Source organism: Molothrus ater, chromosome 2 (genome assembly GCF_012460135.2).
Source record: "Molothrus ater isolate BHLD 08-10-18 breed brown headed cowbird chromosome 2, BPBGC_Mater_1.1, whole genome shotgun sequence".
Taxonomy (NCBI): Eukaryota; Metazoa; Chordata; class Aves; order Passeriformes; family Icteridae; genus Molothrus; species Molothrus ater.
In genome coordinates, this window is record NC_050479.2 from 70,061,227 (window position 1) to 70,086,774 (window position 25,548).

At 44.6% G+C, this 25,548-nt stretch overlaps 3 protein-coding genes and 2 non-coding genes across 5 annotated transcripts in view; 1 reads left to right on the forward strand and 4 right to left on the reverse strand.

Annotated features, from left to right (window-relative positions):
- Positions 1-1,293: 1,293 nt before the first annotated feature.
- Positions 1,294-2,883, reverse strand: RASL11A (RAS like family 11 member A). Its single transcript, XM_036404123.2, has 4 exons — positions 2,713-2,883; positions 2,561-2,617; positions 2,407-2,486; positions 1,294-2,208 (listed from the first exon to the last, which is right to left on the reverse strand). The coding sequence occupies exons 1-4, from the start codon at positions 2,831-2,833 to the stop codon at positions 1,756-1,758; spliced, it is 711 nt and encodes a 236-aa protein (XP_036260016.1). The 5' UTR covers positions 2,834-2,883; the 3' UTR covers positions 1,294-1,755.
- A 4,039-nt stretch (positions 2,884-6,922) lies between these two features.
- RPL21 (ribosomal protein L21) lies at positions 6,923-11,749 on the reverse strand. Its single transcript, XM_036404124.1, has 6 exons — positions 11,649-11,749; positions 10,171-10,249; positions 9,557-9,618; positions 8,463-8,575; positions 7,657-7,807; positions 6,923-7,058 (listed from the first exon to the last, which is right to left on the reverse strand). The coding sequence occupies exons 2-6, from the start codon at positions 10,235-10,237 to the stop codon at positions 6,969-6,971; spliced, it is 483 nt and encodes a 160-aa protein (XP_036260017.1). The 5' UTR covers positions 10,238-10,249; positions 11,649-11,749; the 3' UTR covers positions 6,923-6,968.
- Positions 8,271-8,403, reverse strand: LOC118699929 (small nucleolar RNA SNORA27). Its single transcript, XR_004982148.1, has one exon. It is a non-coding gene; the product is annotated as a small nucleolar RNA SNORA27 (small nucleolar RNA).
- LOC118699928 (small nucleolar RNA SNORD102) lies at positions 8,782-8,862 on the reverse strand. The gene has a single exon (XR_004982147.1). It is a non-coding gene; the product is annotated as a small nucleolar RNA SNORD102 (small nucleolar RNA).
- Positions 11,750-25,018: 13,269 nt separating the features above from the next.
- The window catches only part of USP12 (ubiquitin specific peptidase 12), a 32,752-nt gene continuing 32,222 nt past the window's right edge, over positions 25,019-25,548 (forward strand). Inside the window, exon 1 of the mRNA XM_036404145.2 lies at positions 25,019-25,223. Coding sequence (XP_036260038.1) covers positions 25,176-25,223 — 48 coding nt within the window. The 5' untranslated portion in view covers positions 25,019-25,175. The remainder of the gene's footprint in view (positions 25,224-25,548) is intronic.

Sequence of the window (25,548 nt, forward strand, 5' to 3'; positions counted from 1 at the left end):
ACTTGTGACTTTTCAATTCCTCTTCAAATTTCCCCATGGACACATGGTCCATGTGGTGAGTTCAAGTCTGCCAGGGACATGCTCATTCTCACCAACCCCATCTCCTGCTCCCCTCAAGCCCAGAATCCTGGGCCTGGCAGAGCAACTCCCACAGTGAAGAAATATTTAACATGTGTTAAGTATTGTATTAACATGTTTAAGCAGTATTTGGTTTGTCCAGGCTGTCACCATGCTTTTGACATGAATTAGCTCCAAGAGTTTTGGCCCCAGCTTGCAGTCCCAGTTTCAGTCTGTTCCTGCAGTTCTGGGTATCAGCTCTCCTGTGCCCTTTGGCTGGGCAGCACAGGGCCTCCAGGGAGGAGACATACAGGTGACATGCCTGGGCTGAAGAGGTGCACATAGCCCTGGGTGGGAACAGTGCTGCTGGCACCGCACGCCCCTGCCCAGACCCTCTGGTGCTTCTGCACAGAGCATCATCTTGAACATGCTCAGTCCCCCTTCCCTCAATTAGCACCATCAGGAAGACTCAGATGCAAATAAAGAGTGAAGGTGGCCCAGGAAGCTTCAAGGCCCAGGGATCAGAAACAACAGGGACTGCCCACTAACTGCAAGGCACAGCACCTACCTGCCTTTCCTAACACAAGGAAAGAAGGAAGTGGTCTTTTGACTTACCTATTTTATTTTATAAAATAAACCTTACTGGACTTGCACTTGAGTAAGGACAGCGAGTTTCCCCTGTACAGATTAATCTACTTCCACATATTCTACTCAGCATGGAGTAGTTTTATTGCTCACATACATAATTCAGAAGCATACTGAAAGGGCAAAACCTACATTCCATGCTCAGACATCCAGCAAACAGTTAATAAAACCCATTCTAGTATGGTTTAGAATTTATGTGAAGTAAGAGTAAAGCCTGACCTGTTTCCAATAGCTACAAAATTACTCCAGGGAAGATAAAGGTGTGATTCCTTTTAAATGTAGCTATTTTCTGTCCAAGGAAAAAGTCCTACGCATCAGTCCTTCCTATCATACATCTCCAGAGAAAGCAACAGCCAACCCACACACTCCTCTGCTGTGGATTGCTCAGCACTTTGTTCCACAGCAATCTGTAGGAGAAACTCAACCCTCCTGTTAAATGCTTGGGGCTCAAATTTTTAATTCTGTAGAACAGATCTCTAAGGCACATGAGAAATCTGAGCTCATTCCTAACAGTCTATCAGCATTCAGGCTATTACAGGTGCAAGCAAAACAGCAGCTTTGAGGGAGAAAACAGTTCTGTTATAACCAGAATTCTTACAGACACTTTTGTATTTTCATGTTTAATGAAGAGATCTTTCTTTTATCTCCTACAAAGTTTTCCACCAAGGGCTTTCCAAGCATTGTATAAAGGCAGGTAATGATTCACATCATTAACACTCCCATTTTACAAACAGGAAATTGAAGCCTCCAGAGAAAATCATATGAATAGCTAAATACAGAAAATCCAAGTCCCCCCAAAAAAGAAATGGAATCAAAGCCTCCTGGCAAAAGTCCCCTTTCCAACTACCTTTATTTAGTTGCTGTGCAGCTTTTTTTTCCTTTTTTTTTTTCCTTTAGAAAAACCCAACCAGTCAAATGAGAGAACAGCAAGGAGATTGCAAGCTTTGACATACTTACTTCTACACTGCTGGCATTAGTACAAAAATAAAGATTTTTATTAACTAGTTTACAAAAATAAATTCTATTGAGTCCCAGAGGATGTCAATGGGAGGTTTACTTGACTTTGGAAGATAAAGCCTGTTTGAAACGTCTCTTTAGATCTTGCATGTTGGGAGATTTGGGCCGAGGGATGATGGATGACCGCCTCCTGTCCGTGCTGCCGGCATGCTGTAGTTTGCTGACCTCCTTGCAAAGGTACTGGAAGACATCACAGACACCTTGGGAGTCCTCACTGGTGGAGATTTCCAAGAACAGGCTGCCCAGTTCATCTGCCAGCTGTAGTCCCTCTTTTGCCTGTACTTGCCTGGCGTGGAGGAGGTCTGCTTTGTTCCCCACAATAATGATGGGAGTCCTGGCATCGGGGTGCACCTTGCGAATGTGCTGGTAGAGAGGCTGGACAGACTGGTAGCTGCTGTAGTCTGTGATGGAGTAGACCAGCAGGAAGCCCTCTGCCCACTTCACACACCGGGACAGGGAGTCCAGCACCTGCACACAGTCCTCCTGCACCTGCGGTACAACAGAGAGCACAGATTCGGCATTGGGTCATGAGAGTATGAAGACCAAGCACAGCACCATCAAACGGGTCCAAAGGGAAGCCTGAGCTCTGTCTCAGGTGATCAAGTCTCGGCATGCAGGAAATTTGGGCTCAAAAGCTGAGCCTTTGGGTAGCAGAGGAGAACCGATTGATCCAAAACATCTCCGTACCTGAATGCATCCCGGCGTGTCTTGGATCTGCACGGCAACGTGGTCCCCGTCCAGATGTACGAGCCGGGAGTAGAGGTTGCCTGTGGAGCAGAGAGCCGTGAGCCCGGACGGATGCGGGGCCCCGCCGCGCCCGGCCCCGCCGCGCCCGCCTCACCTGTGTTGGGCTCGTAGTCGCCGATGAAGCGCTTGGTCAGGAACCGCACGATCATGGCTGAAACACAGAGCGCCGCGTTAGTTGGGACGGACGGACGGACAGACGGGGGAAGAGGACGGGCAGGGGAAGAGGACGGGCATCCCCGCACTCACCGCTCTTGCCGACGCCGCGGGCACCCAGCACGGCCAGGCGGACCTGGGCGCCAGGCGGCCCCGGAGGGCACTCGGCGATGGGCGCCAGCAGGAAGGGCTGGGACATGCTCGGCAGGCGCATGGGAGAGGCGGCTCGGCGGCCGGAGGGCTCGTACGGCTCCGTTCGGCTCGGCGGCGCCGAGCGGATTTTAAAGGCCCCGGCGGCGGCTCCGCCCTGGGGCCGCCCCGCTGCCGCTGCACCGCCCCCCGCCGTACCGCCCTCTCCGCTCGATTTACCCACCCGGCTTCTACCTCCTCCTCTTTCTCTCATCCTCCCCACTCCCTGGGCGTGGAGTGGTCCGGGCGGGCACAGCCCAGGGGTCTGGCGGACAGCCTCGGCAGGCCGTGCAACCTGCGTCCCACGGCAGGGGCGAGCATCCTGCCGGGCATCCCCCCCGCCCGAGGAAGACAGGCAAATGCACCACCCTCTCAGCAGTGAGGGACTCCAGTCTTGAAAGAAAGGAAATGATTATTTTACCTCATACTATTTTGTTTCTATACCCGAACATATCCTTCTACAGCCAATGTTGAAAACTCAGCTTGTGGATCAAACAACAGCCAGCCCTGAAACCTAAGTGGTCTTGATTGGGCCCTTTGGGTTTTTGAAGTAGAAAAGTTTTGGAGAAGAATGGTGCTCCACCACGGGCAGTCCTATTTAAGGACAGCCTCAGACCTGCAAGCAGCTGTGCAGATGTTTCAGTGTTCACAAACCATTGCCCTGGCTCCTGCTTCTGCTCTGTGCTGCCCTGCAACTGTGTGAGTACTTAAAAGATAAATAATCCATTCAGAGGCTGCTTTCATTTTTATCTGGGAGATAGCACATGCCAGCAGGATACAACATGGAAAAGGACAGTGGATGGTACTCAAATGGACTGATCTCATGGCACAGAGGGATGGAGTTACCGTGAGAGCTGCAGATGGCTTGGACAGCCCAACTGACCCTGGATGTTCACACACAGGCAGCTGAGTTAAGACAATCCTAATTACATCAGTTAAAGTAGTACCTGCAGAAAAGCATAGTGGAAGAAGCACTGTTGATTATTTGTGCTACTTTAGTGCCCAAGAACCCTTATGGGTTTCTTTTCACTTCCAAAAACTATTGCCCCTGAAGTTTCTACTTTACTCCCAATCAGGCCAGCAAGCTCTTTTCTTTTGGGAAAGAAGACTTCTCTTGTATCACTAAAAGCTTTTGGTTTCCAGAGGTTCCTGCTATTGTCACCTCCCCCTAGTGTCAGGGCATCGCTTGTCTTTGGCCTCACTCACAGAGCCAGCAGCAGCTATTTTTATACACTTCTTTACAAAAGAGCTATCAGAGTACATTCAGTGTGCCCCTGAAAGAATGCTACTGAAACAAGTCCGTTCCAAGCAGAAGATTCCCAGGTGCTGAGCTGTGAAAGCAGCATTGAACAACTGTCCTCAAACCTTGAAGGAGCTGCCTCTTTCTCCTGTACAACTCGAGCTGCCTTGCCTGCTGCTGGGAGCACCCCCAAAGAGAAAGTGGGGGTGGTCAAGCAGAGAGATAATGTTGCCCAAGCCCAGGCAGGACACCCTGTGAAGGAATTAATGTGCAGGATGTGATGGACTGTGTCTCTATCAACACCTACCCAGGTACAACAGGAGCAGCTCAGTAAATTGAAGCATTTGGGGCCCAGATTAGCTGTCCCCATGCTTCAGACTAAGCACCCCTGGCATGTGTGAGGCTCCAGGCTATTCCAAGGGGCCTGTCTCTGCTCTGCAGGCCCGACTTGGAAGTGCCAGGCTGTACTTTTTTAACCTCCTCTGTGGATGGCCAATCCCACTATCCCTATGGCCCATCACGATGCCCTTTCCTTCAGCAACACTGCTCAGTGCCAGGTATGCCATACTGCTGCCTGACACATCCCCCTGTTCCAAGCTCTGGCAACATTCAACAGCAGTACTTTTGGGGGGAGAGTAGATGGCTTGTTCCTGTGATGGTGGCATGAAGAACATCCTGAGAACATCTGGAGCTTCTTTTTTTATTATTTTCCTGAGTTCCTAAGCTGTATGGGTGCTGCTGGTGGGAGCAATGTTCCTACCCCATGCAGCCTCTGTACTGACAATGGTTCCTCCTCCCACTTCCCAGTTCCGCCTTTTCACTGACCCTCCCTGTCTGATACTGCCTACACAGTGCTCAGGAAACCTCAAATCCTGCTGTTGCCAATAGGCTAAAAAAGATGAAGCTGACAGCTCAGAAGGCAGCTTCCTTGCCGCTTCTCTCGGCGATAACAGGAGATTTTGCCAGGGGTAAAGGTTTGTGGCTGCAAAGGAGCCTCAGAACAGGACTGCAGAGAACTGGTTACAGCTCATGGGTTTAGTGTGTAAAACCCTTCCAGAGCAAGTCAAAACTGGTGACTCCAAACCCTGTAAGGAACATGCTTCATGTTTCAGCTCAGGACTGGAGATGTCTCTACAGGCAGTTCTTCAGCTTTTCCCAATTCACAGATCTCCCTCTTTCGTCAGGATTGTGCAAAAACAGGGCAGCCAAACACACAGGAAGCAAACTTCAGCAGCTGAGATCAGGTACTGAGATCTGTTAAGTGTCTGGGCTGTGAAACTTCAGATGAGTGTGGAAAACCCCCACTTCACTAAGTGCAACAAACAGGCTACAACTTCGTTTATTTGTCCTCTTTCCAAACATTAAAAACAAACAAACAAAAAAGATTATTTTCTTCCTGTACAAACCCAGATTCATTTTCAGTCATTTCTGGGAATCCTGACCAAGAAAACCTTCCCAACCTCACTTCCCAGCCCAGAGGGCTTCCAAATATGCATTTACAACCAACTACCACTGGCATAGTGACCTTAAAAACACTTTTTCTAAATGAATTGAATAGTGTTGCAATGCAGTGTCTCTGGGAGCACAGCTCTTAAACAAGACCACTGTAATGCTGCCCAGTCTTAGTATTCCAATTTGTTGAAAGTTCAAAAAGTTTAGAACTGTGCCCCACTTATGATGTTAAAGCCCTTCACCCTTAAATACCAGCCCAAGCCAGACTGAATTCAAGGTCTGAAACCTACATTCCATGGGAATGGGAACACCCACCATCGAGAGTTAGGTAAAAGCAAACCTCATCTCTGTGTTCCCTACTCCCACGCTTACAAGCTGCCCTGCAATTCACTGTTCAGCAATGCTCAGCAGTGTACACCTACAAACAGCTTGAGATCACTTGCTGCTCTACTACTTCTCTCTGTCTACACGTAGACATTAGTTTTACATCACTTACTGAGGTAGCTGAGCAATGCCTGACATGACATTTCAAGGTAAACTATTATTTACCTATAACTACAAAACAAGCCTGAGACTGCGTTTTCAAGGCTAACCAAGCAGGTTCCCTTCAGCAGTCTCTAGAAGGCTACACACTGCTTCAAGCAAAGCTCACTAAACCAGCACTGGTTAGTAAACAGTCAGCTGAAGATCTTCTTCCATTTAAGAACTGCACAGGTGGCAGTGGGCTTTTGTGAGACATGAGTAAATCTGGGATGAGAGGAATTCACTGCAACATTCAACAGGCATGCAATAAACATATAAAATGAACGTGTTTAGTAGCTATACCAGCCAATTAAAATGTTAAAAATCAAAATACAAAGGCTGGCAGTTTTGGAATGAAAACCTTGTTTCTAAACTACCACTATTTTGTAAGGTTTATTGGCATGGGGATGCTGTAAACATTATTTTGCAAGTTACACTGGTGGAAGAACAAAATTTGCCTACAGACATTTCCCTAGAGGTTGTTTTCAAAAATTGTTTCAACAATTCCTCAGTATTCATGAGGCCCCTTAGCCAAAACCTTGCATGAATGAAATCTGAAACACCTTATCTCTTTTCCTACCAAAAAAACCCAGAAAACCCAAGCCCTTAAGTAGCACTGGGTGATTCTTGATACAAGTTCTTAGTCTGCTGGTGAAACAGTCCATGGCCCCTCATAATAGCTCATGATCATTACTAAGCACTAGCAAGTTTCAGTGTTCCTAGCATTTATCATCTATAGAAATGATTAAATTCGTCAGCAAAAGCTGCAGATGATTTAAATGACTAAGCATCATGGTAAATGCAAGCTAAATAAATAAACTTCAATAAAAGAAGGTTTCTAAAGCATCTGTTCAAACAAAAAAGCCCCAAACCCAACTAAATGAATCAGTCACAATCACATACACTTGTCCAAAACCATATCTTTAGTTTATTTTTTAAACATACATTATGCCATGAATTCATAAGGAATTGGCTCCAGCAGCTCTGGATCCTTGCCATTAGTTCTCACGAAGTGTGCTTCTCTTGGTGGAGCAGGCTGTAAACAGAAAAATAAAAAATGAAAACTCATGACATTACAGCTCAAAAGCATTTTTTCAGAAAATAACAATTTGTCAACCATTTAGTGCCTTATTATGTAAACATTACAGTGATTTTACCATTCCTAGTCTCATAAATTTCATTCAAAGAGTAGCAGTAAGAAAATGATCTGCCAGAAAATGTTGCTCTTGCTGCTAAAGATGCTTTACTCTCTCTGCAGCTCACCAACCCAATGAACACGGAGTGATGCATCCCTGCAGCTCCAGAAGCAATAGCCATTACCTCTTCTCTGAAGTCTGGTTATTAATTATTTCCTTCAAGGCTCACATTAGAACCTATTGCAACTGAAAAGTCACCAAAACCCAAGACTCTACTGACCCTAAAACCATCCAGAGCTGCTGCTGCAGACAAGCAACAACACAGGAAGTAGCCAAGCCTTTGTTCAGAGCTACAACTACAATTTTCATCTGGCACAGAACAGTGCTCAGGCACCAAACATCCCAGACAGCCCAAATGCCCATGCACTGCATGAGGCCACTACTCCAAGAATGCAGTCATCTCCTGCTCAAGGACTGTGACCTCAACAGAAACATTACCTGACGTTTCAGTTGAACCCAAATGCCTTTTTCTTTTGCTTCCTTTTTCTTCCTTTCATTTTCCTTCACACGCTGCAGAAAGCTGTCTCTGCTCTTGGAATGTTTAATATGCTCTATACGCACATTAATTCTCTTGGCCAGAATCTTGCCCCTAAGAAAGGCAAGCAGTTTTTAATCTTCACTTGAAAAAAGGTCACATTAAATCAAGATTTACAGACGTTACAGAACTAACTCCATAAGTTCAATTACAGATCATTTTTGGGCAATACGTCAAAACACAGCTGCAGATGCATCAGATATAACTTACATATAACTAAAAGCTTATTATTATATAACAAGGTAATATATAACAATGTGCTGACAATTTCAGATTAAAATTGTGGAGAATACATAGTTTTAGCCTCTTAGCATACAAACAAGTAATTTTATAACAAATGCACAGCAATCAGGCTCCTGGAACCAAAAAAACCCCAACTTGTCTTTTTTTGACTCAATTGTACAAAATTCAGCTGTATACACCTACATACTAGTATTTAAAAAGGGCTTCGATGCCAGCACACTGGCTGCGTGAAGCCCTGCTAGGTAATGTGACTTTAGGTGTTAAGAGAAACAAAAAATGTTTCCTCTGACAGGATCCAAGTCAAATGAGCATCATTTGCTTGGGTTATAAAAAGGAAATACACTTTACCCACCTTGAATGACCAATCAAGACAAGAACTGTCTAACTGGTAAAGTGAAAGGAGGGTGCAATCACAGTTCAACTTTCTCAAATACCAAGTTTCAATACATAGAATTTCATTACTTACTTAACCTGCTTGTTAACAATAATGCCCACAGCGTGCTGAGTAACATTATACACCCTTCCAGTCTTGCCATGGTAACACTTGTGGGGCATGCCTTTTTGAACAGTACCCATGCCCTGTTAAGAAGCAAAAAGAAAAGGGGGGGAAAAAAAAAAAGGAGTGGGAGGGGAAAAAGGGTTTTTCTTTAAGAAGTAACTTAAAGTATACATTTCAAATTATTTGAGATTTATTACAAAATATTCCCATTTTACCCCAAAGCTGGAATTTATTGCCATGCATTTTGCATCTGAAGACTACCAAATTTTGCTACATCAGTTCTGGTAGCTTTCAGTGTCGGTGAAATGACAGATCACTTTGCTTCCAAGACAAGCAAGCAATCACAAGAGACATTCATCATCAAGCTCCAGCGCGTGAGGAAGTGTCAATTCTGAACAATACGTTCTCCAAGTTAAACAACAAACCAGCAAAATTAAACTCCACCTTCCGTGTGACTGCTACAAGAACATGGCATTCCAAATGAAACCAAAGGATTCAACCAAATAGGAATCCTTGATGAAAGGCTTTCACATTCACTGCAACTCAGTTGTGAAAGTACAGTTGACTTAAAAAAAGTCCTAATATATGCCAAGTGATGGGAAATGCTGCTTCACTTTCCCCCCCCTTTATTAATATATATGATGTATCCTCCCATTTATTTCTTGATTTTGAGTTTTAGGATAGCTTTGCAATCACTTATGAACCACCCCACCACAAATCATGGCTCATAACAAGAGTATCAACTAAGTGACAGCTGAGGCTCCTAGGAAAGCTGTGCCAGTAGCCAGCTCAAATATTGGCTATGGCATACTTCCCTTTTGCAGCTGAACACACCAAAACAAAGCACACCCATATTATATGTATCTACAAAACCCCACATACACCAGCATGTGACACTGGCTCGGTAGCACTGTCGTTCCAATACTGCTCCCTAAGTGAGCAGCAGGCACTTGTGTTGTTGGCACATGTGACCCAAACAACAAGAGCCCACCCCAAGGAGCTGGAGACTGTTCAGGACCACACTGCTTCAGCTTTTAGTCACACAGCACTGCAGAAAGTACCTTGATATCAACTATGTCACCCTTCTTGTAGATCCGCATATAGGTAGCCAGAGGGACCACTCCTGTTAAGAGATACAAATTTGGATACTTAGGAAGCCTGGAATTTCACACACACATTAAAAGGATGAGGGACACAGATCATGCATATGATACAGTTTTCCTAAATACCTCAAAAATCAAACCATGCTTTTTTAAAGCAGTAATTACACACTTCAAATTTTTTAAATGACCAGCTAAAGAAAAATCAGATTTGTTTTCCGAATGCCAAGATTGAAGAGACATTAAACTATTTAATATATCAATATAAATGTAACTGCTTATTGATCAGAGGAAAAACCCCTCTATGTTTTAAGTAACTGCTGAAATACTTTCCTCACCTTCAAATTAATTTTCAAGCACTGACAGATTTAGCACTGTGGCTACTGTGAAACAACCAGAATATCAAAGCATTTGTAGTAAGAGCTCAGAGCTCTGTGTATAGTTCTACAGTTTTTAGCCCAAGTTGTCAGAAATCCCTTGGCACAAGCCTTTGTTTCACAGCCCATCCCCAGGGAGTGCAGCTGTCCATCAGGGCAGTCAGTGGATGCAGTGCTGGTACTGCCAGGGACACTCACCATGCTTACGGAAGGGCCTGGAGAACATGTAACGCGTTCCCCTCCTCTTTCCCTTTGTGTTCGTCATTTTGGCTGGTTACTGTAAAAAATTAAGGCAAATTATTCACAACTATCAGTTCACTCACCACAAAGCTGATGGAATTTTCAAGTATTTCAGAGTAATGGACTCTTTAAGCCTATTCAGAATGACACTGCTTCAGTTCAAGCAATTAGGCGTCCAAAGAAATCAGAGCTTATAGGACCACAGCTTAACTCAGGTTAGAATGGATGCCAGCAAGGTACTCAGTTTAACTCCTGCTTACAGCAAGGTCTACTGAGGTCAAGCCAAGCTACTCAAGAATTTTTTCCACTCACGTCTTGAAACTTGACTGGAGAAAGTTCTTGAGTAGGATCAAAGAATATACAGCATTAGAAGAGACCCGCAAGGACCAACTCTGTCGAGAACACCTCAAGAGTCACAGAATGTAACTGAGAGCATTGTTCAGAAGATTATTGAACTCTCTAGGGCTGGTGCTGACCAGCTTCCCCAGGGAGCCCATTCCAGCGCCCAACCACCCTTGGGGTGAAAAACCAAACCCTAATACCCAAATTAAAACCTTCCCTGACACATCTTCATGCCACTTCCTCGGGTCCCATCTCTGGTCACCACAAAGACCAGTGACTGCCCCTCCACTTCCACTCATGCAGTAGCAATGAGGAGCAGCTGCTCCTTGTATTACTTTCCCCCAAGACCTTACTGCATAGCCTTCCTAGGGAGCATATTTGGAGGCCTGGCTATTGCCATTAACATTATTCCCCTTATATCCAGTCTGAGCTTCTCCAGACTTCAGCTGGTTGTTCCATGCTTCCACAGGCCCTTGCCAGGCACCAGGATACATCCTCTCGCTATGCGGTGTCCCTCGATAACACCTGACCCTGTCCCGTTCCCTAAGCCCCTCCTTACAAGGCACCCATAAGGCAGGATCCCCACCACAACATTCACAGGAAGGCTCACATGCTCCGCAAGCCTACGCGGCCATCCCGGCATTGTCGGCCCCGAGGAGCCGCCCCTGTGCCGCCTTCCCTGCCCCGACATCCCGCCGGGGTGGCCGGGCCTGCCGCCACGTGCTGCAGCGCTGCTGCTCCGCACCGGCACCCGCCGCGGGCCTCGGCGGCCCCTGCCTCCCTCAGCACCCCCATTCCTGCCTCCTCAGCACCCCCATTCCTGCCTCCCTCAGCACCCCCATTCCTCCCTCCCTCCCTCAGCAACCCCCACCCGCCCGCCCGCCCCGCACAATCCGCCCGGCACCGCAACCCACGGCCTCCTGGCTCCCCCACTCCCCGCCCTAGGAAGGCCGTGGTGCTCCCATCAGAGCCGGCGGTCCCCCGCCCGCCCCCGCCGGCAGCAGGAGCCCTCCGGCCACGTCCCCGCTCCGTGTCCCCGCCACCCCGCGTCCCCAGCGCGTCCCGCGGAGCGGCGGAGGGGCGCGGGCGCTCACCGTGCGTGCGCACAAAATGGCGCCCCGGCTCCAAAGGAAGGGGGCGGTTCCGCGCCCGCCCTTAACAGCGGGGCCTCGGCGGGGCTGCCCGCGCCGCGCCTGACGGGAAGGGGACGGCCTGAGGGGTAGCGAGCCCCGGGATGCTGATCCCGGAAAACGGCAGCGGCACAAGGCCGATCCTGTGGCTAAAGCAGGGAGTAACGCCGCGGGTTTCAGGGCTGTGCATGTGTTTTCATGGCAACGGGCAGAAAGCGATGCACAGGAAGTTCCAGCTGAACGTGAGGAAGAGCTTGTTTCCTGTGCGGTGACCGCGCACTGGAACAGAACGCCCAGAGAGGTTGTGAAGCCTCCCTCCCTGGAGATATTAAAGAACTGTCCGGACGCAATCCTGCGCCATGTGCTGTGGCACGGCCCTGCTGGAGCAGGCAGTCTGGACCAGATGCCCCTTCCAGCCTGAGGCACCCTGTGACTCTTTGAGATGGGGGTGGGAGAGGTCTGGCAGCGCGGGTGTCGGGAGCAGGCAAGACGAGCGAGATGTCTGTCAGGGATCCCGAGGAGCGAGTCCTGCGGTGAGCAGCTGGCCCGCCATCCTTAAGTAAACAAGTTTGGAAATGTAGAACATAAGCAGCCACCAGGGTGTTTTACGACATGAAAGTAGTGCGCCAGCATTTAAATTGGCAGTGTGAGGCTGCCGGCGCTGCTGTGTGTCAGTCACGGCTGCCCGACCGGAGATCCCGCATTCCCGGGCAGGGAAGCGGGCTGGGAGAAGCATACTAACAACCAAATGCGAAGACGCTGCGCAGGTTTGGGTTTTCTTAGTATTGTAATGAGGTTTTTCGTAGTATGATGCCATAATCTTCAGTTTGTATGGCAGAGATTTCCACCAGATAAGTAAAGCCCGGATTCTCCACGAAGAGCCCTTCCAGTGCCACAGGTTGCATGGGCTGCGAGAAGGAAGGGAGTGGTGAGCAGGTTCCCGAGCCGGCAGTGACTCGCTCTGTTTGTGCATCTCCGGTATCGGAGCAGACGGGAATCACCTTGGGAATCACTGATTGCAGTGAGTCAAGAGAGGGCCTCCTTCCCCCAGGCTAAACATGCAGGGACGGTTCAAAACTTGTCTTTGTTGAGGAGTTGCCCTACTGCAAAATTCTTGTTTTGAATGAACGAAGCACTTATTTAATTTAGGGGAGGAATGATTACTTAAAGTGGGGTATAAAATCCTTCTTGATCCTCTGACTAACCTCACGGTTCTACTGATATTGTCTTGCAAAACTCAAGCCTTTTCAATCATCACTTTGAAGCAAGTTTATGGATCACAAGAATAAATATAGAGGATTAAATTCACTATCATGTTCTGCTTCTAGGGCTGCCTGGCAGGACGTGTTCTAACAGACAGGCCCTGTCTCCACATGAAACCTCTTGGAGTAAAGTGTTATATTTAGAAAAATGTGTCTGTACTCCATCCCTTCACCATGAAAAATCTAGAATTTACAGCACCTGATATCTATGCAGAGAAAAATCTATATAATTTAATATGCATTCAGCCTACATGTCATGAAACTTTTCCAAGCATGAGGATCATTACAAGCCTGAACAGCTCTTTGGTGAGAAAGTGCACTGACAACAGATTTCAGAGAGGATATCAAGCAAAGTAAAGACAGGAATCCAAATCCTAAAAGGCATTATTGGGTAAAGGAAGCTAGGCATTTGCAGTGAGTGAGCTGAATGCCTTAATCTTACCAGTGATTTACATGGAGGACATATCTCCACATCCACCTGGAAGGAACAGGGAAGAAACACCACATGTTCAAACCCATGTCCACAAACAGAACACGTATGGAAACACGTATGGAAAGTGTCATTCATAAGGGAGTGGTAACTGAGAACTTACTTGGACTCTGCTCTGTTTGTGGCCAAGTAACACATTGAGAATTTGCTACATGTTTTTTCCTGAATAAATCACATGAGAGGTTGATTCAAATTTCTGTAATGTTTTTTATTCATAAATTTACCTGTATTAGCACATTCCCAGGATCCTTCTTTAGCTCCATGTTTCAAAGAAACAGTCATGTTTCACAGTTTGTCTCCATTGAATCATTCCCTAGGCATGCTGAGTCTGATCCAGAAATCCATCTTACCTACCAGTGTTTGATACATGGTTTCCCAAAACTGAGACCTGATGAGCAGTTAAAGACTGCAAAGCCTTTGCATATTGCTCACAAAAAGATTTCTTAATAATGGCTGTCTGCAGCAGATAAAGGTGCACAATTTGTGGGGTGAGGTCTGGTCTGGAAGCTGGAGCTAGGAGCCAAGCAGATGTGGGGGAGACCTGCAGCTCTGCATTCCAGACTGCATGTGCTCCCCTTCCTGCCCTGCCCTGCCCTCTCATAAGCCCAGCCTAAACTGCTTTTCCCTGATCAAACCGCAAGTTGTAGGATGCAGACTCCAATTTCTCCTAGGCTGTAGGCAAGCACCACATCTGGTTCTGCTCCAGAAACACCAGGTACTCAAGATGGTGAACACAAGTAGCAGCAATCCACAGCTTAACACAAAGATCCAAAACACCGTGAAGGTCCCAGACTGGTGCTTCACCCATTGACGTACTTCGAAAATCTTTCTGCACCATGGTAAACTGTTTCCTTCCCACTTTGCCTGGTATGGAGGTAGAGCAAGACAGGGAAAACAGCTTCAGTGGGAGCCAATTCAAAAGTTGCTGGGGAAGGGAGCGTGAAAGGGAGGGCTTATTAGAAGCCAGAGGAGTGGAGAGTACATAAACATCACTTTGTTTTTTTCAGAGTGGAAAGTACCATGCCAAGCCCCAACCGCTTTCAGTCCCCAAGTTCCCACAGTCAGGATTCTGGTGTCTTCTCTGGGAGAGCCCTATTCTCTTCTGACATTTCTCTGCAGCATCTGTGTGGATGATGGCTCTCTGTAAAGAATAAATGTACTGTGATGATTCTGCACATGGGGTTGCCAGGAATCCTTCACTGAAATTTTAATGCACAGTGGGATCTGGCTTGCTCCTATGCTTAGTGGACCAAGTGATACACACAGAGATCCTGAGTGTGACATTCCGTTTGTGTTGGGTTATTCAGCAGGTGTGTGGAAGGAATTTAAATTAATGAGGGTTTGTAAAGGGCTTTGAGGTGACAAATGAAAAATATTCCCCTTCACTAAGGTGTAGGTTTCCTGTGTCTCACAAAATGCATTCATTACATGAAAAGAAAAAAAAGATAGCGGATTAGGACTGGAGTAAAATTTTAACAGAAATAACTGAGAATAAGTGTTAAAGTGGATCAAAATCTGCAGTTCCTTTTGTGATAATGTTGCAAAACCAAGATCCTAAATTGAAAATCAAGATTGTGAAGTTAATTGGTTACTCCATCCACAGAAGTGCAGCACCTACTCTGTGCTTTTGATTGAAAAGTTACTGACCAAAGTAATCTGCCACCTCCTCAGCTGACCCAGTTATTTCATTGTTCACTCTTTCCAAAAGGATCGTGTTATATGGCATCTCAGAGTCATGCTTCTGTCCCCTTTTATGGTCTCTTCAGCTCCCCCATGATTCTAGCCCTAACAACCAACCTTTTTATTTCTGTAGTTAGTTCATCCTTTATCCACAAATCCCCTTCTGTAAATGCAAGCTTGAGCCTAGTTCCATGGGAGTTAAAACCAATCAAATTAGTGTCTAATCAACCAACCTCCTTCCAAAAATGACAGTGCAGACAAACTTCTTCAAAGGACTCACTGTGGAATTGCAGAAGTGCCAGTACAGGTGGATATACTTAGCTGCATTGCCAGTGAGGCATATCATGGGGAAAGGAATGGGAAAAATGACAGCCTTTGAGAGAAATAAAAAGGCAAAAACTCTATAGACCAAGAATTGTGATGGGGCTCAGCATGTCACACATGGGTGGAAGTTTTCATTACACTTATGATACTTACAAATTTGTTGCCAATTCAAAGTGTTCCTCGATGCAGGAGGATTGACACCAGAGTGAAACAAATGGCCTTTTTTCCATCATTATCTACACTGCAGCATGAAATCTGAAATACTGAACAAGTTCCATCATTCCACTGCTTATTTGATTAGCATGGCATTCTACCCATACAGAAATCATGAGGAACTTACAAGGAAGCAGTTTTGTAACTGGGACCACCTTCTTACAGGTATCAATTAATATAAGACATTTATCAGACTTCATTTCAAAAGCAATTAACATCCCTTTCTTTCCTTACTAACAGAGCAACTTCTCAATCAACTGGTTTTATTATTCGATGTATCCATTACTCAGTTCTTCAACTGGTATCATCATTCAGTGTTCTCTCAAAACTTCTTGTGTTTCCACATTTTTGTCTCTCTGTAACCTCTCCTGGGTCCAAACCAGTTACCCAGGAACAAGCAACTCCTTATACTGTCACCATCAGCTTCACTGTAGATTTACTTGTTTGGCTAAAGGTGATTAGCCACTCCTACACTGATACAGCTGATAATTACAGAAAATTCCGCTCCTTTGTCATGGAGGAACTCAGCTGCTGCCAGCTGCAAATCTGCATAAGGTGGGGATTTTTGTGGGGATTTTCTTTTGGTAATGTACGGGATATAAAGATACAATTAATATTCAAATATATTTTTAAAAATCCGATCTTTCACAATCCAACCTTTAGCCATTTGCTAGCCCTCTTGGGAGTTACTACATACAGTTGAAGAACTGGCTTAATGATTAGGGTGCTATTTTCTCTTCCTTTATGTCTGATCTTATGCGTACTTCTAGCTGGAAGAACAATGCTTGCCCTTTTTCTGTAATTATTTGCACAGAATATCTCCTGTACACTTTAATTTTACCAAAGTAAATTCTCCATTCTCCTGAAGCCTCCACATACTTAGCAGGTATACTCTGTGCATTTTCTCCCATTCCCACACACCTCTCTTGATTATCAGTGATCCAATTTATACACAACAGTCCCAGTTAACTTGCTTACTGTGAACCCATTACTTCTGAGATACTTTCTGCTGTGTACTGAGGATGATTACAATCATCAACAAAACAAAGGTGCTGTAGTTTAAAAAGGTCTGATGGATGTAACAGCACAAAGTAAAAATGTGGGTGGAATAATTGTCTCGTCTATAAATACTCTATGTCATTCTATTAGCAAATTGGCATCTGAAGTAGCCATTTGCATTTCTCATTAATTGTTCTGATTACAGCTATTAGCATAATTGTTTTTAATTACTTATGAAATGGCAAAGAACCTTGCTGGAATGAAAGGGCTATATAAAATATTGCTAGTTTCATTTCAGGTAAAGAAATGTTGTCTACTTAGTGTTAGCTGAACTCAAGTAAGCACAAATTTAAATTTCTCTTCCAGCTATGCCAGGTTAAATTTACTTTTCTGTATGAATGCCTAAAGACAAAGTAGGCTTTTTATGATTTTAATAGTGCTACAAAATGCTGTTTTTAATAATGCATGAAGTAACCAGAGTTATTGCAAACTCATTGTAACAATCTTTCAGTAAACATTATTGTCTTGACTCTAGATTTAAATATTTGGATGCCAAAAGAAACTCCTATCCTGCTTCCATAGTATCTTCTTGAAAGAAAAAGAAGGAAGGATCACATCCAGAATCTACAGGAGTAAGAAGCCCACTGTTATCTGCATTAGAGTGCTTCACATGTGTTTATAATTCCACTTAAGTGTTCTTTCCTAGGTGCTTTAGCAGAGTTTGGATCTGTGGTCAGAAAATGTTGGCCTTCACTGAGGGATTTCCTTTCTGCCTCCTTTCCAAAGTGGGAAATGGTCTGTAGCTTCTGCAGTCTTACACATGCCAGTATCTTAAATGATGAACCTGAGACAAGAGTCCTTGACATCACAAGGTACAAATGCCTTAAAACAGTTGTATTTTTAAAAAGTACATGTGCATTTATTTTCACCCTCTTTTGAACATTTTCAGTCCTGCCATCATTTTCCAGCTTTCTAGCTGATTGAGCCATAAACTTGTTATAATAAGATGAATTTCTCAAGTAATCCTCATCACCTGATCCCAGGAACTGTAGTTGCAAGGGAGCTATCAAATATCACAAGGCTTGCGATAAAATAATGAGAGTTGGCTACACTCTGACAACCCCTGTCAGTAAGACAACAATAGCTGCTCTGAACAAAAACTGCAGCCAGAAAAGAACAAATTAATGGTCAGTCAAGGAGAAGTGAAACAGAGAATTAGCAAAGGATAAACTTGACCAAACTTTGACCAACCGAGGATAAACTAGACCAACTTTCCCATCTTTGTAACAGGAATAGTAGGACATATATATGGAGCAGGGTTATTGTTAAGGATCAATTAATTGGTATTTGGGAAATGCTGTGGAGTCCTTCATGGAATATGCAAAATAGCAATGTGAGCTAATCAGCATATGGGCTGCTCCAAGGTGGCTGCAACTTATTCAAAGGAAAGAGTCGCATGAAGGGACATAACAAGGAAAAATTCCCAGAGGGCGAATGGCAATAAGTGCTGCAGGGAGAGAGAAGGAAATGAAATTGCAGGGCAAATGGAAGGAGGAAATGAGACCATATGGGACAAAGAGGTGATGCTTGGATTACTGCAGTATAAAGACACAGGGCACAAACTGCAGGAAATGAAGCTTTATTAGTTCTGCTGCTCTTGCAATAACTTGCAGTTGATTGGTGGGTTTGGATTTTTTCTTTGTTTGTTTTTTTTTTTTCCTTTTCGGATTGTTTGTGGGGTTTTATTTAGCTTTGTTTTTAGAAAAAACTAAGTATAACCAGAAAAAAACAAATATAACCAGATGGGAGTATTTAACTGACCATCTGCAAGTACAGAGGGGAACTGTGGGTTCTCCAGGGTATCAATCTTGCAAGAGAAGAAATCAAAATTATTGTACTTCTGTACTGCTGACAAAGAGAGCATTGTTTGAGAACTGATTGCAACAAGAACTTGAACAATAGCTTTAGATCAACGGAAGCACAAAATATTGCTGTGACATATGTTTCATTAAAACAAAAGTAATTCACCATCCGTTAGTGTCATGAAAGACACGGGCCATTAACAGTAAATGCTCTTTAACAAATTTATTATCTCCACAAAGCAGTTTCCAGTATTTTTTTTCTACCTCTTATTGGATATTATTTCCTACTGCATATCTATCTCCATGCTGGTTTACATATTCTTCCTTAGCCTCCCTTGTATCTTGGTACTGCAGAGAGCTGATGAGTGGGGGAGATGGTAACGATACAAAGTCTTCACCTGGAGGCTGCCTGTTGTCAGATGGTGCGTCACTGTTGTTATTCCCTGACAGCTAATCTTGCTTTTGGGAAACTGCTGCGCAGATCACAAAAATAAAACCTTGCTGACTGCAACGGGAAGCGTTGCTTGGTGTTCTAGTAGGGAACACAGAGACTGAGGAAGCATCTTGTACTTCTTACTTCTAACAATGGATTTTCCAAGTTAGCGTTAGACACTGTCACTGACTCAAGAAGTTTCAGATTAACGAGAAACTAGAGTTACTGGAACAGTGGCATCTCAAGTGCCTGGATCAAGGATCAAAGCCATTAATTTTTAAAAAGTTTCCATTTTGAAAGCATTTCATTACAATATTAACCCCCCCCCCTTTTTTAAACATACTTGTGGCCCTATTTATTCAAAAGATTATGTTCAGAACAGTGTAAAAAAGCACGCAGTTATTATTTTTGTGCCTAGCCCACATCCTTTTATATCAAGATCACCGAGACCCAAGCTATGCACACTTCTCTTGCAGAATACAATAACATCATTCAAAAGGGTTACCATTTTATAAATGGACTCTTTTTCTACAAATTATAACTTTATTTCCAGTTAGAATGCCACCTTTTTTTAGAAGTCTAAAGACTCAACAGTGATAAGAGTTTAGAAATCTACTGTTATTTTCAACACAACTATATTCTTACATTTTACAGTCCATTGGAAATCTCTCTTAACTGACCTATATTTTATATTTGTAGAAAATTTTATTCAGTATAGTAGCATAACATTTTTTACTTTCTCTTAGCTTCTCAGATGCTGGTTATCCTTTGTATAGCAGATTAATTGTTTGCCAGCTATACATATATGGCAAGATGCCCAGTATCAGCTGAGCTGTGAAAATCAAAGTATGAAAATATCTCTGTGTGTGAACTCAGCAAGAAACAAATATTAACCTCTGCTTAAAAAGAAAAAAAATAAAACAAACCAAACCCACCAAACCAAAAACCAACAAAAAACCAAGAGAACTCAATACCTTTACTGAGGAAATCTTTGATCTTCTAAAATGAATGTAAGGGGAAAAGTTACCATGAGCAAATTTTACCTGTCAGAGAACTCTTGCCTAATCTATTTCCTTAAAAGATTTGGTCTAATAAGGATTATTTCTCACACCTCTTTGTAAAATATTATGAGATCTACTGATAAAAGATGCTAATAAATAAAAAATATTTATGTATTGTATAATTATACATCATAATTTGTACATTTTATATACTTTCCTATGATAACAGTTTGTTTATATCTTCCTAATGATTACAACTAAGACAAGTCATGCTTTTGAAACTATGAATAAAATGCATAATTTGCCTAACTACTTGCTCAGATCCTCCTATATCCAGGGAGTTTACCACCACCCCTGTCATGGCTGCCAGAGAGCATGTACAACTGTTATGGAAATAGTTGTATTTTCTGAAAATGTACCTTCAATGTAATTTATAAAAAAAATGTACTAATACAGACGTTTCACTGTCAGTCAGTACAAGATGGTTTGATAACATTATTTTCTAAATATATTTCCTGTTGTCTCTTCAGTTCCCCAGAGGGATCCAATTTCAGTTTTCATAATGTGTTAAAATTCCAATTCTGTATAATTTATGCAGCACCAGGTTTTCTTGGAATTATGAGATATGGGTTGGGGAAAATTTCCTTTGTGTCTTACTCTCTACTGCCTCACAGCACAAATCCTGGAATACCCATTGTCCACAAAGTGAGGTGCATTTCCATAGCAAGGCTGGTTAATCTGTCCTGAGAATGGTGGATGACCTTCACTGGAATATGTGTCAATAAAAATACAGATGGTGAATTCAGATGGCGTTTTTGCAAGGACAAAACTGCCTCCCTTCCACCCCCACTATTATGTCTGGATCCAAATTTAAGAGTTTCCAGAACAAGTGGAGAATCTACAGAATCATAGAGCCATTTAGGTTGGAAAAAGACCCTTAAAATCAAATCCAGGCATTTACCCAGCATTGCCAAGTCCACACTAGCCCATGTCCCTAACTGCCATATACACACAACCTGTTCTGGCCTCAGATCTGACTGTGCTAGGAGCAGAAGGCTGGACTGAAGACCCCCAGAGGCACTGTCCAACCTGAAATATCTTATTACAGTATGCTCTTGCAGTCACTCTGTACACAAGTCCAACAACAGGTGTGCTATGTCTGCATGCAGGTAATGCATCAATACCCAGATCAGCTGGTGGTTTGACTGGCTAGTGGAAGGGTAAATAGACTTGTGGGACCAATTCTGTTGTCAAGCAACATTAATGAATACCTGACATGCCCCAGATTCAGCAGAACCATCTATAGTCCCAGATGGGTGATACAGGCACAAACACACCTGTACCATGCCTACTCTTCAGCTTCTGAAGCCAACCTACCCACACACCCTAGAGTGAGCTGGGTGCTTGCCAAACCACAAGATTATGAAACAAGGAGAGGCACAGGTTAAGCAGCAGCAGTTTACCCTTGTTATATTTTCTCTTTGCTCCCCTGTATCTCTGTACACTTGCAATGTGAGTTCTTCAGAAGATAGAATGGGGTTTTTTCTTAGTGTCTCACATATTGACTGAGAAGGCCAAGTGCTGTGGCCTCTGACTTGTATTCTTAGATGTTGTGGCAGTACAAATGCTACGCAATAACCACAACTTCATGCTCTGAGAGATTTTCAGGGCAGGGAAATAATTCTATCTGTTCAACTGATGTACCTCTGTAAAAAAAAATCCGGTCTTTAGTGAAGCCCTTAGGAGGTAGTGTAGGTGCCATTTCTCTTGGCAGCATATTCCAACCATTAATGTCTCCCACTGTTAAAAAATGTGTGCCATTTATAATTAAAACTTGTTTCATTTCAGCTTATAGGTATTTTCCATATTATGCCTCTCACTCTGCAAGATTAAAGATCACTGTAGACACCTTCCAGTCTTTTTGAAAAGTCAAGCAGTTTGTGCTCTTTAAGTCTCTCGATATAAAGAATTTTCTCCTGCCTCAATTTCTCAGCACTCTTTTGACAACAAGGACACCAGAGGCTAGTGCAGTATTACCACAAAAATCTGTTCAATGCCATATCTGAAGGGAAAATAATGTCTTTTCCTGATTGCCATATCCCTGGCTCCCTTGTTATATAGGCAAGAATTCACTTATTTGCTTATACCATAGCATTAGACTGGCCCCTGGCCACTCTAAATTTCTTTTCAGGTCACTGCTGTGCACACCAAAGCCCCCCATCTCCTGCAGATGTGACCTGCTCGCTGTATTTTTAAGTGACTCTACTTGATAATATATTGAAATATAATGTATCTGAATGGGATGAATTTACCAAACAGTGCAGATCCTACGATGATCCCAGAATAAATTTAATTTCTCATTTAGCTACTCTTTCTATCTTGACAGCATATTAATTTTGCTTTCTCAGTGCTGAAAATACTAATGCCTCTATTTGTTTTTCCTGCTGTTAGGAGCCCAGTACTCTCCTGCCAGGCTTCCTGAGTAACTTTACCCTTCAGTGCTGCTGTTCATGGCATCCCATCTACCAGTTTCCTGAATACACTTGCCTGATCCTCCAAATCCAGGATTGATAATCTCCTCCACTTCTTCCTCAGCCTGCACAGGATCATGTACTCCACTCCTCAGTCACTACAACCCAGGCTTTGATAACCAAGAGATTGATTACTACATCCCTAGTTTCTCCTTCGTAGTGAAGAGCAGATCCAGCTGCCAAACACTCCGGGTGGCTCAGCCACAATTAAGAAGTTATCCTTGATGCCTTCCAGAAATCTCCTTGATTGCTTGCATCCTAATGTGTTATACTTGCAGCAGATATCAGACAGGCTAAAATTATCCCCAAACCCATGATTTGTGATCAAGAAACTTTCTTCTTTCTTATTACAGTTCTCCTCAGCAGATTGGTGGCCAGTTGGCAAAGATGCTCTGGTTGCCTTTTGTCAGGCAGCGATACAAGACATGGCTGATATCTTTTCTTAGGCCAGGTCGGTTACCGTGCTGATCTATATGAATTACAGTCATTCTGTTTTCAAAACACTGCAGCCTCAAGCATACACAAACACATCCACAGTCCTGGTCTACCTACCCTGTTTTTCCTTAGTTCACCAAATATACTTAATTTTTGAATAATTCCATTAGCCCCAAAGGGCTTGGTGATGACAATTACGGGACGATTTTCAATTCTATTCCTCACTTCCTCATATTTTACTCTAGTTTAATGGTTGATCATACAGAAAGTGTTTCTGTATTTCCCCTCATTCTCTGTGGTGTGAGTTCAGTTTGCTTATAACACAGCAACTCAGTTTACACAGAACAAAATCAGTCTCTCTGTATATTATTAATTTAGCATCTTCCCAGCTGCTCTTAGTCTCTGACCACAATTATCCTTACCTGCCAGATAGAGGCCAGCACAGCCATACATTCTCCATGCTTTTTGAAAAGTAATCCAACAATAACTGAAATAATTCCAAAATAACTGAATTTTTGCCTTGGAACTAGAGACAGAAAGAACACTTCACAACAAGTATATTTTACCTTCTTTCTCTAATTTATGGGCAGGAAGAAACTTCTAGGCAATCTCTGATTTTCCAGTTGAGTGCCTTTCAAAATTTCCTGCAGTATTCTCTGGCCTGAACGGTTCCACTCGATGCCACATAATTGGTTCCAAACTGAATTATCTCCCAGATAACGGTATCAGCTTCTGCAACAGTGCAATTGCTTTTTGTGCTTTTCTGCTTCAGGGAGACAGCACGCTGCCTTATTTTTTTCATGTCATGTTCTGAAATTTGGTCTGCTGTGGATGATAGAGGAGTATCTGTTGTGGTGGGTCTGATTAATACTGTAAGGGATTGTTTTGGAGATGTTTCTGGCAGCAAATGTATTTCAGTAGATGAACTGTTGGATATCTGAAGGTTTGACACGTCTATCCTCTAAATACCCATTCTTGCTTTTTTTCCTCAAAAATGGCCAATCCACTACTTTTGTTTCTATTCTTTCTCATTCCCCGGATGCTGTCCTCCCCCATGGTTTCTGTGGCAACAGTTTCAGAATGTATTCATCCAAGAGGTGTTCATTTTCTCAGCTACTATACTTTTGAAATATACAATTCGAGATGACAGGTATCTCATAAAATGGTTTTATGTGATATAAAACCATTTTCAGGATATTTCAGGTTGCAGTAGAGTTCATTTATAATACTTTCTAAAGTCATATTCTTTATGTTTCAGCTGAAGGAAAATTTACTAGTCCATTAACTTAGTTGCTAAAGAGCAATTACTTCTGAAGATCATAGAAATTGTAATGATTTAATGTTATAGATATTAAAACACTTTACAGTGAATAAATGTATTTATGATCAAGACTTTGTGTGCATTGACATTGCTCTTAATGCATCTTGATCTACTAGATTTTTCCTATGTATGAAAAAAGACAGGGTGGCAGATATCTTGGCTAGCTTTGTGCTTCTTTAGTGCAGGTATCAACATCTTGAACAAGTCATCCAGATTTCTTCTTACAATCTGCAGACAAACAACATGGTTAAGCTCTTTCTTAAGTAGGTCCCTCAGTTAACTGGTATGACTACTCTGCACATCAGCTTTATTTTCCCACATGTCTGAGGCTGGCACACTGTGGTCCCTTCTAGCCAGACCCTATTCTGTGGTCAGATATTGGAATAGGTTGCCCAGGGAGGCGGTGGAGTCGGTATCCCTGGATGTGTTTTAAGAGCCTCTCGCCCGGGCGTTGGGCGATGTGGTTTAGGGGTCACAGTGCTGGGTGGGCGGTTGGACTGAAGATCTGAGGGATCTCTTCCAACCTTGACGATTCAATGTCTCCGTACAAACTCTGGCGCCGCTGACGGATCTGCCGGCTCCGTCCGTGCCTCCCGCGGCGGCCGAGCCCGGGCCGGCCCTGGCGGGGCGGGGCGGAGGGGCGGGCGGGAGCCGGGCGCTGACCCGGCGGGAGGCGGGGCCGCGCCGGGCGGGATCGCTGGGAGCCGGCGGGCGCGGGGAGGCGGCGGGAGGGAGCGGGGCTGCGCGGCGGCGGAGGGAGCGGCGCGCCCGGCCGCGGGGGCCCCGCGCCGGCGGGGGCGGGGGGCTGCCCCCGCCGCCTGCCTGCACTGCCTCCACTGCTTCCCTTCCTCCCTTCCTCCTTCCCTTCCCCTCCTGCTCCCGCCCGGCCCGGCTCCGCTCGGCTCGGCGCTGTGATTGGGCGGAAGATGGCGCTGGGCGGATGGAAATCCTAATGACAGTCTCCAAAATCGCCTCCATCTGTACCATGGTGAGCGCGGGGCCGGGGCTGTGCCGGCTGCCCGGGCTGGGGGTGCCGGGCCGGGCTGCGGGGGAGGCCGGGCGGAGGCGCGGGGCGGGAGCGCTGCCGTGGGAGGCGGCCGGGAGCGGAGCGGGGTTAATCGGCTTTGGGAGACTCAGCCTGGATGCGGGCGCCGAGCGGGTCGAAGCCAGGTCCCGGCTGCGGACGGGGCTGGAGCGCGGGGAGACCGAGCGCAGCCTTCCCAAAGTGTCTCGAGAGCGGGGACAGCGCCCCGGGGCATCGCCGCCGCTCCGGGGCTGCCCATTGCAGGCGTGTGGGGGTTACAGTCGGGCTT